This window comes from Xiphias gladius, chromosome 12 (genome assembly GCF_016859285.1).
Source record: "Xiphias gladius isolate SHS-SW01 ecotype Sanya breed wild chromosome 12, ASM1685928v1, whole genome shotgun sequence".
Taxonomy (NCBI): Eukaryota; Metazoa; Chordata; class Actinopteri; order Istiophoriformes; family Xiphiidae; genus Xiphias; species Xiphias gladius.
Window position 1 is genome coordinate 8,964,284 of NC_053411.1, and position 13,923 is coordinate 8,978,206.

The following is a 13,923-nucleotide window of genomic DNA, read 5'->3' on the forward strand; positions in this document are numbered from 1 at the left end:
TTTTTTTCCACTCGCAATGAAAGACTTTGTTGTAGTGCATGAAAAGGTGAGAGAGAGAAAGTGATACTGTGTGTCTGAGAGAGGGGGCTTGCTGGGGAGGGTGTTATACCTGGGCATCATCAGTCAGGATGTCCTTGATGACTGGCTGTCCTGTGGGCTCCCCATTAACCATCCTGACATAGTGCACCTGGTACCCTCGGATCTGACCGTGCTGCTTGGTGGGCATCGGTGAGCGCCAGATCACTTTAATTGATGAGGAGTTGACAGCCTCCACCTCAACTTTACGAGGTGGCCCACTAGGAACTGGAGGAACACCATGGGATAAAAGAAAAAAGGTCAAAATTATAGAGAACCCCTTCATCCTCTTTTTAAATCCTGGCCAAAGTCGTAGCGCAAAATGCTGCAGTGACAAAAAAATCACAAAAGTGCAGCAAACTGCAACAAGCACTGCATGACATCAATATTTCAACAATGGCAAGGGGAAAAAACAACAGCAAAAACAGGTCTGACAACTGACCTAATCTTTAAACATTAAAAATAGGTAGAGTGGATTTTAAAAACATGGAATAAAAATGTGTTTTGCCAAAATAGAAAAGTGGAGCCAAAGGGGGGGCTTCAAGTGATTGGAATGCTTGAAGCACTCCAAGAATTTTGGCTATGGAGCAAGGAAAAATAAATAAAAAATGATTATATCACATGAGGGGAGAAAAAATTAAAAAATGGCCTTTAAAAAATTCTTCCACCTTTTTGTTATTCCCACTGTCCAGAACTTGTCCTTTTGCCAAGTTCCTAAAAAAGTGAGTTATATAAAAATGTTGACATTCAAAAACAGTGCAGAGAATATTTCAAAGTTTCAAAAATGACAGTTGGGACTGGAAGTTGGAGGCCAGCAGCTGAAAATGCCATACCATGTGTTGAAATTGAGCAGCATAGGAAAAAACAAAAACAAAAAAGGTGCTTTTGCAAAGTGAGTCAGTTTTTTTTTTTTTGGTAAAAAAGTGCATAGTCCAAAACGTGGCTAAAAGTATCAAGTGGTGAAAGTCATATTAGAAGCAGGCAGAGAAGGGTAGAAAAGAAGAGGGAATTGTAGATATAGGCGATGTTGTTAGTATTTGACGGGGTAGGTTAAGAGGGGTAGACTGGATATGCAGCTGGAGCTTTGTTTTAGCGAACACATACCATCCTCCTCTGTGCGGATGAGCTGTGGCAGACTTTCTGGTCCTGCTCCGACCTCTGTATGAGCAATGACTGTAACACGGTACTCTGTCCATTTTTCCAAGTTTTCCAAAAGGTACTGGTAGCTTTCCGGAGGTATATTGGAGATTTGACGAGTAGTGGTATCCTCCCCTTCAGTCGCAGCGTATTGGATGGTGTATTGTGTTATGATCCCATTTTGTAATTCCGCTGGGGGTGGCCGCCAACTTACCAGGATGCTGGTGGAGCTGGGGCTTTGGCACTTGACTTCCTGAGGTGGGCCTGAGGGTTCTGGTAGGTGGTTTGGATTTTGTAGCAGGTGCAGGTTTTGTTTGTTTTAGTTGTTGATGTTGTTTTGTGGTTAGGCCGTTCATTGAGTTGGATATTTGTTTTAACGGAGTCGCAGTTTTTGTATTGACCGGGGTGATGATGGTGGAATTGACCAAACAGAGGAAAAAAGAAAATAAAAGGACACAAAATAAGGAAAAAGCACAAGGACCCGTGGAGAAATTAAAAGTATTTTAAATCAAATAAACATCACAAATGAAGACAAAACAAGAGGCAAAGACTAACACAAAAGTGTACACACTAATGATGAATGGAAGGTGTTGGATTGGAAAAAGGACAGCTTTACCATATGTAACCTACCTTTGTCATGAAAAAAATAATATATAAAAACAAAAGGAAAAAAAAAAATCATATATCCTAATATATAATTTCTTGGGTTGTTTAATTCTAAATGAAAACCCAAACAGACTTCAAAGTACTTTAAGATAAACCATTCCAAAAGAAATGTAGTAATAACTAAGACAAATTTGGCAAGCAGTTACCATCAATCCAAAAACATAAAGGTTGATGCTTTAACTAGTTTAAAATAGAAAAATGTTGTTTTTGTCACCAACCTTTCCGAAGCCTGTTGGTTTGTGGTAAAAGCCTGATTGTACAACAGAGAACTTCCCAAGGAGACATGACTGATTTATTAGAATCTGATAACATTGGCATGCACTTTTATTTAAGTTCATCATTTATCTCACAACATACATCTGGGCAAAGTTTGAACTTCAGAGCTTTCATACCCACCTGATCTCTGCCCTCGTCTTTCAGAGACCTCAGATTTATGTTTAGATGTGCAAAGTCAAATACAACAGTTTGTTTTTTTCACTTACTGTATGCTTTGAGGGTATTTATCTGACTTGTAATCAAAATGCTCTAGATTTATTTTAATTTTGTAATAAACAGTTTCATAAATCTGAGGTCTTTTGGGTGGAAATGTCCCTAACTACAGAGACAATACTTGCTTTGAGCTTTCTATGAAATTGTTATCCCACAACTATCTTGATTTTAATTTGAATTGAGTGTGAACAACCGTGTCCATTCTCTAAGAAAATGAGAACATTCCTTTGAAGTCGAGAGAAGTGGTTCTGACAGGGTAGCTACATAGAAAGCTCAGTTTTAGAAATTCTATATTCTGCAAATTTCGGCAAACGTGCAACGTCTAGAGACAAGGCTTCCTAAAGGCCAACCATGCCATTTCACTCATAAAAAAACAGTTTGGTAATGCAGATGTGGGAATTCATATAGATAATTCAAGGATTTATCATTCATTTAAGCCAAGACTGTTTTTGCACAACAAAAAGGGGTAGGGGTAGTTTTCATAACCTTGTCTCCTGACTTCACAGGAAAGCCTGGGTACGCTGTCCATGCAACCTTTTTCAAAGTGAAAATTGCGTGGTCAGGTAGACTTCATAAAACGTATTTACTATTTCAAATGTTTACCCCTTCACGATTTTCAAATGCATCAACCTTTAAAGAGGAACCTTATTCTATCTGTGGTCAGGCCTTTCCTGACATTTTTGCCTTCTTTTTGGATTTTGCAGCACACATAAAATTTGGAATGCATTTGAAAATGTGTTCTTTCCCAAAGATAAGGAGGATAAGAATAAGGAGGAAGACCTACGTGTCTGTGGTGTTTCTGCAGAGATCTCATTGGTGTAAGCTCCAACTCCATGTTTACTACGGGCAGCAAGCCGGAAAGTATACGTAGTGAAGGGCTTCAAGTCCTTCAGTAGGTATGTTGTTGTCGGCTCAAAACTGATACGTTTCTGTGAAAAAAAGTTTCACACTGTTAGTTACCAATAAAAAGGGAGTTCCAAATGATAAAAAAATGATAAATATAAGCATACTGCCCTTACAGATATATAAAAAAAAAAGAAATTGAGGGTACAGGGGATCTTATTCATTCATATTGCTGCATTATTAAGTCATTAAGTCTAACATGTTGTTATGGTGTAACAACACGCAAATGTATCATATATAATATACTTCATATTCTATTGCTATAAATCAGACTACTAATAATGAATGAATGTTCATATACAGTATATCTAAACAACACTGGATCTGTAAACATCCAGCATCAAGTTAATGCTTACAAATTTCAAAATTGTTGAGAACAGAGTAACTTGAATGACCTATTAAGTGAGCAAGAAAAAACAAATTGATAATTTTATAACACTAAATTAAAAACAGTAACGGTCATATCATGCACAATAATTTTGGTTACTGTGCGATTCAGAGTAGCTTTTTAAAAATCTAACGCGTTGCCAAAATCATCAAGTCAGACAATAATTACCTCCTCTTTGTCATCCCTCTTCCTATACATAAGTTCATATCCTGTGATTTGATTTTCCTGTCCAGTCTGTGCTGGGGCGATCCATGAGAGTAAAATGCTTGTTTCTGACTTGGCTTCTCCCTTGAAGTCGGTTGGTTGGGAGGGAACTGGAATTAGAGTGAAGAGAAGAATTCATTACTCTACACTTCTCTCACCGTTCAGTATAATTACAGTCATACACTTTGTGGTAGGAGTTATTGCCATAACTCTTACTTTTCATTCATTCTAAGTCATTTCAGCCTCATTAGTACAGTACATACACATAGTACATGGTTACTTAATGGTAAAAAAAAGATTTATTTCTAAAGGAGTAAAAAACAAGACTTTTGAATTCCTTTTTCTTATTTAATTCTTGTCATACATAATGATTTTCCCTCTTGAGAAAGCTCAAGTGTTTGTTGACAGCCTGAAGGTGTTTGGTTGTTTACAGCTCTGGTTAACAGCTGTAACCCATTAATAAGGATCAGTGACTAAAAAATGGAGCTGAAAAAAAATATTTCCGACACTCCAAGTTTAATTGTGAACTTTAAACTTTGAATTTGTCCGGTTTGTATTTTTTTGTATCTTCAGTGTGGTTCCTCTACCAAAAACACAAACCATTCCCACCTCCTGTCTTAGCGATGATTTGAAGGTCTGGAGAAAGGGGTCCATCACCAACTGAGGTGTAGGCCAGAACCTTGATGTAGTAGGTCTTATTGGGGATGAGGCCTTGTATGGTGACAAAGTTAGACCCGCGAACAATCTGCTTTTCCCACAGGTTGACATGCTGGGTGGAATCCATGGTGTAGTAGACTCGGTAGCCCATGATCTGCCCGTTAGCCTCCTCTGGTTCATCCCAGTGGATAACAGCTGTGGTGGTGCTCAGCATGTGACCTCTGACCTGCCTTGGTGCCGTGCTGGGTGCCTGCTCAGCTGTTTTGGCCTCGATGCTCTCGCTGGGGGGCCCTCGCCCGATGTTGTTCACAGCCACCACCCGAAACTCGTAGTCCGAGTATGGGCTGAGGCCCCCCACGCTGTACCGAGTGGTGGCTACACCATCAATCTCCTTGTACAGGTCCTCTGAGTACTTGGACTTGTGTTGGATGATGTAGTAGGACACTGGCTCGGGATTGCCAGAATCCCAAGTCAATGTTATGCTGGTGGCGGTGCGTTCTGTCACCACAGGAATGCCAGGAGCCTTGGGCAATGCTGTGATGATAATTATTACACAAATATTAATAAATTTGCACATTATACTGCAAACATTACAAATTTATACCTCTATAGAGTAATTTATGTTATAGTCCATAGACTTTATTTTAATTTATTGACAGTTGAATAATATTGATTAGATTCATTTAACATCCCACTGCTCTTGATACCAATGATATACCATATATCTGGAGTCATAAGAGATACACATGTTGTGTACATCTATTAGGTAGGTGGACACATTCACTAATATTTCTCTTTCCTAGTTTACATCTGTGGAAAAAAAAAAAAAGTTGCATATGAACTAATTTGTGAGATTAAACACTTGCATACCCCATGTTCAGCAGATGGGAATGCTGTTGTCGTTAATCTCAGATTTCCCAGTGTTTATCACTTTAATAATTTAACAGGTAAATTTATTGCTTTAATTCCCCACGCCGTTGCACATGGCAAAAGATATCAGGGCAATAGATTGTCTTTATATGCCATCTGAAATATGCTTCTGGGGGAGCTTGCTGCCTGACTGTTATATTGTGACTAATCTCTCTATGTTATGTCTAGGAAAAACAAAGTTGAGTGTGTGTGTGTGTACGTGACTCTGTCCCTTGTGTGCACATGAACACAGCGACACCAGTCTGGGATATCTTTCTGGTACACTGAAGTGTAGATATGATTACACTCAGATAAGTACCGTGCCTACAGAGGACACCAAACAATACTCACTACATTTCACACCCCCACACCCCCTCCTTCCCCACGCCCCCTCCTCCCCACCTCTCACTAACAGAAATGGTGAGCTTGTGGCTCTGTAGCTCTCCAGCTGAGAGATAAGCACTTCACTATATTCTCAATCTGGCATCTAAAGCATTGAGACCTGTGCCAGGGCTTGTCTGAAGCTTCAAGGAATCCTCTGCAGATGACTTATCGTGGCAGTGAGAGGTAAATAACGTTCTTTAAAGCACTGCCAGTAGTCTCTGCTTGGATAGTATACTCCTAACATATACCAGCTGCAAACTGAAGGTACATGCAGAATTTACATACATGTTGAGAAAACTGCTGTAAGTGAACAAATGTGAAGCCCTTCTCCTGGCTTGTATATCTGTTACAGAAGCATGAAATTTCAGCCTTTAATTATAAATAAGAAGAATAAAAATCAGCCCTACCTTTGACTGTTATCTGTGCCACAGCCTCTATCACCCCCAGGGTTGACATGGCCACACAGGTGTAGTTGGCGGATTGCCGGACGTCTGTAAGCTCCAAGACGTTTCGTCCAATAGGCATGTCATCTTCTGGTGTGAGGTCTTCAGCACCCAGCATCCACTTGACATATGGCATGGGAGAGCCCACTGCCACACATGTGATATTTACACTGCCGCCTGGCATGATCTCATTGTCTGTAGGTGGAATGGAGAATCGTGGTGGCACCCGGCGCACTGAAAAAGACATTACATAGTGTGAAAAACAAGCAGAAAATGGAACAACTGATTACCTTTTATAGAGAAATATTCTGTATTCTCCTCAAATCTTGCCAAAAGAAAACCTTTAAGATTTATACATATACAATAAGAATATTAACAGGATGTTAAAGATTTAATTGTAGCTTACAAATGAAATGTTTCTCGATAGATAATTTATGATCGTTTGATGAAGGTTAAGAAAATACATTCTAACACATTTGATCCAAGATTTAGAGATTTCAATGGTGAATGGGTTAACACCAACACAAGCACCATGCACAAAAATACTGTATCACCACCGGTACGGATATACAGAACTGCACAAAGTGCTGGAAAGTCGACAGCACTCCACAGTTGTATGCAAGGAAACAACTTATAGGCTGCGTACTTCCAGCTGATGTGAAATAATGTGCCGGGTCACATTCTCACATCACACATACATAGATAATATTATTGAGAAGTCGCACACTCAACAAAGGGAAATGGTGTTTTTCTGTGCTTTTAGGGCTCAGTTCAAAGTAGACACTAGGGCTGTCAAATGTTATGCATTCACCCTTTGGATCAACTTTAGAGTGACAAGTCATTTAAGAAAAAAAAAAACAAAACACATTAAACTTTTTCCCTGTCCTGCCTTTTGGCTCGTTGGCTATTAAAGAGATACGCTAACAAGGCTAAGCTACACTCGTGCAGTACCTTGCATTTACAGTCATGCTAGATTACAAGCCTGCTATGCTTTGTGCTAGCCTACCTTTAATGTGAACAATGCCATGAAGATGGATAAGAAAGTGGTTTGAGACTGGAGAACTTTGCCAGACAGCTCAGGGGATAAGAATGAACTTATACAGACTTTCTTTATACTGGGGATTTCAATGATGAATGAGAAGTATTTAGCTTATCACAAGAGGACCAGTTATTCTTAAAGCATTAACATGTTTCGCCATTCCACAAGCTGTGATTGTACAAATTGATCCATGCCTGAACGAATCAAAATCAAGAATATTAACTGATGCTAATTCAAAGGACTGCAGGCCTCTAAGTGCAGTTTAAGATATAGTGCTGAGAGAGGTCTTTGAGATTGAGAGTTCTGAAATTCAACTTTACATTTGCCTACAAACATGTCAATAATTTCTAGGAATGCCATGTGTCTTACAAGGAGGAGGACATAAGATGCTCTTCTGAAGGAAATACAGCTGATCAAAGCTTTCAGATATTCAAATTAATTTCATGATTAATGTACAGTACACATAAAGTAATAATTTTGCACACACTAAAAGAAAAGATGCAGAAAACTGTTACTGTAGCAATTACTGTAGGTATGTGGTACACATGTTTCCTACTGCTTTGTGTTAATTTAACTACTTGTGATTCAGAAGCTTTGCTGACACTAAAGGTTTTTCATGTGGTTTCAAAATATATTCACTGGATTCAAAATGCGTATCATTTGACAGCTCTAGTAGATACATTCAAAAAAATTTCTAAAAAAACCAAAAAAACGCTAATATATTAAAGAGAATGTTACACTTTTAAGTCAACTTAAATTTAAAACATCCATAATGCACATAGATGGCTTCAATCCCTTTTAGAGGAGAGCAAGAGTCCATCATGCATACGAGAACAATATATGACTTTTCGAGGCAACCGTGTAAGGGAGTCAGGGTGAAGAGGGCTGAAGGGGCAACATAAATAGTAATAGGGTCAAAGGAAGACGTGGTATTGCACAGTGTAACGGAAGGATTAGTCTTGTCTGAGTGTTACATAGCTGCAAATGTGGCTAGCACAAGCTAAAGGTCCTAGGAGAACTAAAAAACTCTTAAAGAAGGCGACACCATCCGAAGACAAAAGGTAAATGAATCGACAGAAAACAATCAAGAAAACATATTATTACTCCTCAGGTTTTACTGCCAAATATTTAAGTACAGTTGATGCGGATAGCTAAGGGGTTTAGGCATAAGGGAAACAGACAACAGCTTTCGTGTTATGAAACTAAAATTAAAAGTAAAGTCAGTGTTACTGCTCATGGTAAACAGAATTGATTACTACTGCCTTGGGTTAGATTATGTGTTAAATCCTTTAGTGAACCTTGAAGAAACCTGTTAAGGAATATGGCCCTTTTAAAAGTCAGAGTACTTGTATTTATTGCCTGTTAATTGACGCTGCTTTGTAAACAGTCCTTTGACTCTAAACTAGTTATTTGTGCAGGTATTTGTTATATTTGACTGCAACATAGGCACGTGCTTCCTGCTACTAATTCACAAAGTCTATTCTGTTGAGCAGACTGCAGTTCTCCAGAGAGGAAATCTAGGGGAACTGCTTGCATTATTAAATACATTTCTCTCCCTCAATATTTAATTAATAACCAATTGGATCACACTCCCCACAGAAATAATATTATCCTGCTCATTTGAATATCATTACATTTGTCTAGTCTTTTGGATAACGCTCTAAATACATCATTCTTTCATGATTTCCTGCGCTGAAAGATCCCCGTAAGAGGAAGTATATAATCTCCGAGGGCAAGGTTTGTTTTTACAGCTTTGCGCTTGGATTTTGTGCCAATTCCAAAAAAGGATGGAATTTACTTTAGCATATTTTATCTATGAGAAACTTCAATTAGAGAGAGAACTAATTTGAGGAGAAAATTTGAGTGTAGCGATGCTTAAATGGCTATATGGAGAGAGAGAGAGGGCGCACGTACTGTATGAAGCAGCACTGCAGCTAGTAGTTACAGACGCCCATAGAAATCAAGTACATTGTTCTGGCTGGTGTTGTGTGGCACATTACTTTTATTTCGCTCTTCAATTCTTGAAGAGAAATGATTTTATTACTCAGATTTTATTTTTTTTAATTTTCTTATCCCAATGACCTGCTGTATCGTTAATCATCAGAGAAACCAAGCAGGAACACTGACAGGGCAAGGGCTGGGGAAAGGGGACCACTGGCTCAAGCATTAACAGGTGACCATGCAAATAGACCCTCAGACAGATATAAATATCGTCCCTGCCACCCCACCTCGAAGATGCAAACATGCACCACCAGTTGGACAGTCAAGCATTCTGACAAGGACCAGGGGCATTCTTAATGGGAACATGAACATTGAATGTGCGACAAAGATAGAAATGATAACAGTAGAAGTAAAAAAATGTAGAAAAAAAAAATAAAGGCCACGGTAATGCATCTGTTTTAATTTGAATGTCTGTAAGAAGTGATTTTTATTTCTTAAACAAATGAACTTATTTCTGTTTTGTGTTGTGTTCAAAAAGTAAAAACACACCAACCTTCTCGGAGCTCTGAGGGATGTAGGGATTTTGATGCAGAACAAAATGAAATAAGGAAAGGAGAAAAACAAGGGAAACACAGAGAGTAAAAAGGCCATGTTGTAGGTGTTCAGATGCTACTTAGACAATTCGAAGGACCTTATGTATCTAGAGTGCAGGGAGCCCCTTGTATCTCCCTGGCATCCAGGTTATAATGCAAAATCTGACCTGTTAGAGTTCAAACATTTTAAATAAAGAATATTTACTTTTAACACAAATTCTGCCCAAGCCATGTGGTTAGCTTTTAGTGTAAAAATTAAAATGAATGTATTTTGCTTTTGTATACATTATGTATAATGTTATTTGGGAACTGAATGATAATTGATGATTATAAAAGCTAAACACAGGACTGAACAGCATTGTAAAATTTGTGAGAATTAAAAAATTAAGATGAAATTTTTTTTATCTGCTACACATAAATGCATTTATAGAGAATTGAATTAAGACAACACTGGAAGAGTAACAAAATCAAATCAAATGAAGCTTGGACTTTAGCAAGTAAAAGTGAACAGCAGTAACAACAGCTGCACCATTGCACCAAATATTTTGACTATAAAAGAACAAAAGATTAAAACCTCTGTGAAAAAGATTACTAAAAGAAAGCAACTGCTGCTACTCTACCTATACTCTATTGTGTTTACTTAAATCATTAAGCTATATATTTCTAACACTGTGTATGAACCAAAAACTGTGACTGTTTTTTACAAGCTACTTTTATATATGCAGTAGGATAATGAAATACCCTCTATAATAAAATTATTTTATACCCACTTTAATTCTCGATTTTTTTTTTTTGTTTTTTTTGGTTTTGTTTTGTTTTGTTTAATTTTACTGTCAGTAACAAAATAGTGAGATTAAAGGTGTCCTTCCGATGCTGATCAATAGGGAGGAGCAAAGGCCAGAAAGGATCTGTTCACTGCTGGGGAAAGAGTTGGGACTGATGGAGGAAGGTTGCCCACCCTTGGCCACCTCCGACAGTCAGGTTTGAAAGGCGATTAGTTGAAAACATAGCAAGCAGTTTAGTCATTGGTGTTAGACTCAGGATCATTAAAAAAAAGGACCAGAAACACATAACAGAGCAGATACTGTAGGTTCAAATCAGTGCAGGTAAGTCAAGTGCAAAAAAACAAAAAAAAAAACAAGAAAAAAAAAACATAAAAAGAGAACCAAAAAGTCAAAAACAAAGCATACTTACAACAGCCTCACAGGCTCTGGCCCCTGCAGACCTTATTGGCTGATTTAAAGATTTCTCATGAATTTTAAAGAGAAAGTTAATATAATGTTTGATAGAATCATGCCAGCGGTGTTAACACACATTTCCTACCTCTGACATATAGATTTGCTGGGGCAGAGTAGCGGGTTCCATCGTTGTTGGTCGCCACACATTCATACTTGCCCTGGTCAGACTCTTCGCTCTGCTCTATCTGGAGGGCTCCTGGTTGGGAATAGCAAACGGGGTCGCAGAGTATGTTTGGTTAAAATGATGTTGCTCGCATCAAGCTCACAAGCAAAAATATAAAGAAAAGAACTTGTAGGACCTCAAGGAGGCCAGCATCAGCCCCCTTCATTTCTAGTTTTGCTTTGTCCTTTCAAGCTTCAGTAGTTGGACAGTTTGAGAAGAGTCATAATTAAACGATTTCCAATAAACTGCATGAATGAAATACTACATTCTTGTATCTATTACTATAAATTCTGTATTTTAAAGTTTATCCCCCATCAATATCACAGCCTGATCCACTGGCTGAGGTAAAACAGAGACTGTGTTATCCTACTATAGGTGAGGGATAGTTTCAAATGGTAATCATGCAAGACACTGCAATACAAATAAATTGTTCCTCTTAACAGGCCTAAAGTAACAACAAGGGAAAAATAAATAACACATTGTCAACCAAATCCAAAAGAAAAGAAAAGGAAAAAAACAAACAAACACCTAAGTTATATTCTGTCTATAATTCATTTACCTTGTTGATGGCTTCATTAGTGAAAAGGCTGATTATTTATAAGGCTACAGGGTCTAAAATGGCACTCATCCTAGTGCCAATGTCAAAAAAATGCCATAATTTCAATTGAAGAATAGGGGCAAGCCCTTCAATATACAACATGTCACTGGACTGGTCAATATGGGGATGAGTGATACTGCTTCGGGGAAACATGGATCAAACAAAAGAGGTTTACAGTATAAGAAAGCAGCATAACAAGGGAGGACAATTGAAAGAAAGAAATTTAGGTATGAATTTTAGCATATTCAATCACAGATCAAGTGTAATATTCGAGTTACAGAATAATTTTGGACTTCATCTAGGTGAAGTAACTTTAAAAAAAAATGCAGCGCATACAAAAAATTGAAAAATGCTGCTCATAAGTGTGGAAAAATTTTAATTGAAGTATTATGTAAGGCAAAACCAACATATAACCCTCTGTAACAAAAGTTTGACATGCAAATCTTGGCAAGAAATGTATGTCGGCACAACTTACAACCTTCTGACAACCCTTAGCTGAAAAATAAAATGCAATTGTATTAGAAGACAAAATTCAAAATATCGGCCTGAGCCGACAAGAAGGTAACCAACCACTGCTTTAGCTTGTGAAAGCTACAAAAGACACCCATAAAAATCCACCAATGGGATCAGCAGTGTGGTGTCACATGACCCAGGGAAAAATGGCTGTAAGCATCAACAACTCTCCAGCTTCATGTCACACGGCAAAAATGAGCCAATCAGGTCCTCGTCAGACTCTACTGTTTGCCTTCCCCAAACCCTGAAGAAAAAAAGTCAAAAAGTAAAATATTCTCCAAACCCAAGAAAAGTAAGAAAAATAGGTGAAAGAGAAAAAAGCACCGTAGAAACTTTATCAAAAAAGTGGTTGTTTGGGCTTTTTTGTAGAGGTACAGGAGAGGAAAGCAAATAGAAGAAATGGAAAAAAATAGTTTGCAAAGATAGGAAGAATTCTTTGGGAGAAAAAAGCAGAGTAGAGGCAATGTTGTCTTCAGCATGCCTGCGTGATTCCACAGCATCTGTGCATATTTTTAGTGCTGAACAAGAACAGCTAAGGGGGAAAAGTGCTTGGTTGTTTTAGTTGGACAAAAAGAGGGACACATGATTCGCTATGGCCAAAAAGAAAACAAAAATGAACGGAAAAAATATAGTTTAAAAAATAATTGTCATTGGATATGCTTATTTGAGCCGGGGCAAGCATATCACAACTGAGCTAAATAGGCTCTTGAAACCAGAATACAAAGGAGTAAATAAAGCATAGACAAAAAAATGGAATACAAATTTAGTCAACGAAACAGGACAAATAAGAAGGAAGGTCCATATGAACATAATGGGATTTGGTCTTGGTAAACAGGACAAAAATGGAGGTGATTCAAGTGAATGAATGGGTTGACAGCAAGAATGAATTTGTATTATTTTCATTCTGTGAACATCAGTTCAGCACTCTTACCTCTTATTGGTGTACCACCTGGGTGGATAATATGAATGCAAATAAGATTAGAAAGAAGAAGCATTAGTACGAGTAGATAGAGGCTGGGGGCTTTGGAAGAAGAATCAAATTAGATTTAACAGGGTACGTAAATAAAGGTACTAGAGGAAAGAGAAAGGAGAGAGAAAGAGAATAAGAACTTTTCTGTACTCTACTGGCAAAGAAAGACAGGATTCATCATAGAAAAATCATAGGTCAGAGAGAAGAACTTGTACATTGATGTACCACGGGGAGGTGCCATTTTGGAAGTGGCAATGGCTTCTGAAGACCATCTACTGAAGGGAAAGACTTTGAGGACTTTGTATATGAGATTGAGAGCAGACTTGAGATCTCTTTGCTTGACTCAGCTGGTGACCTGCCTAAAATTCTTTTGCCATACCTATGGTGCTGGTGTTAAAAGATTAAGTAACTGGTGGGTGAGAGAGTGACAAACGTGAGGACAGGTCATCACCCAGGTCAGTATATAACAATACTAAATTAAGGTTTTGTGATTATAATCTCTGGATAAAGGTGATACTTTAGCTGGCAGTGGTAGGACACTTGAACAACGTGGAGTGAGGGAAGAGTGTGTGTGTCTCAAGTAGTAGCCCTGAAACTAAACTATCTGTTAGTA

General features: G+C 38.1%; 1 protein-coding gene across 15 annotated transcripts in view; it reads right to left on the reverse strand.

Annotated features, from left to right (window-relative positions):
• The window catches only part of LOC120797133 (receptor-type tyrosine-protein phosphatase delta-like), a 132,152-nt gene that overhangs the window by 34,882 nt on the left and 83,347 nt on the right, over positions 1-13,923 (reverse strand). For 8 of the 15 annotated variants that reach the window (XM_040140458.1, XM_040140457.1, XM_040140450.1 and 5 more), the window contains 8 exons: positions 11,152-11,262; positions 9,789-9,800; positions 6,220-6,489; positions 4,472-5,053; positions 3,827-3,972; positions 3,152-3,296; positions 1,180-1,485; positions 110-303 (listed from right to left, as the gene is read on the reverse strand). In XM_040140458.1, the coding sequence (XP_039996392.1) occupies positions 110-303; positions 1,180-1,485; positions 3,152-3,296; positions 3,827-3,972; positions 4,472-5,053; positions 6,220-6,489; positions 9,789-9,800; positions 11,152-11,262 (1,766 nt within the window). The remainder of the gene's footprint in view (positions 1-109; positions 304-1,179; positions 1,486-3,151; positions 3,297-3,826; positions 3,973-4,471; positions 5,054-6,219; positions 6,490-9,788; positions 9,801-11,151; positions 11,263-13,923) is intronic. The other 7 variants (XM_040140460.1, XM_040140455.1, XM_040140459.1 and 4 more) reach the window with 1 other exon arrangement.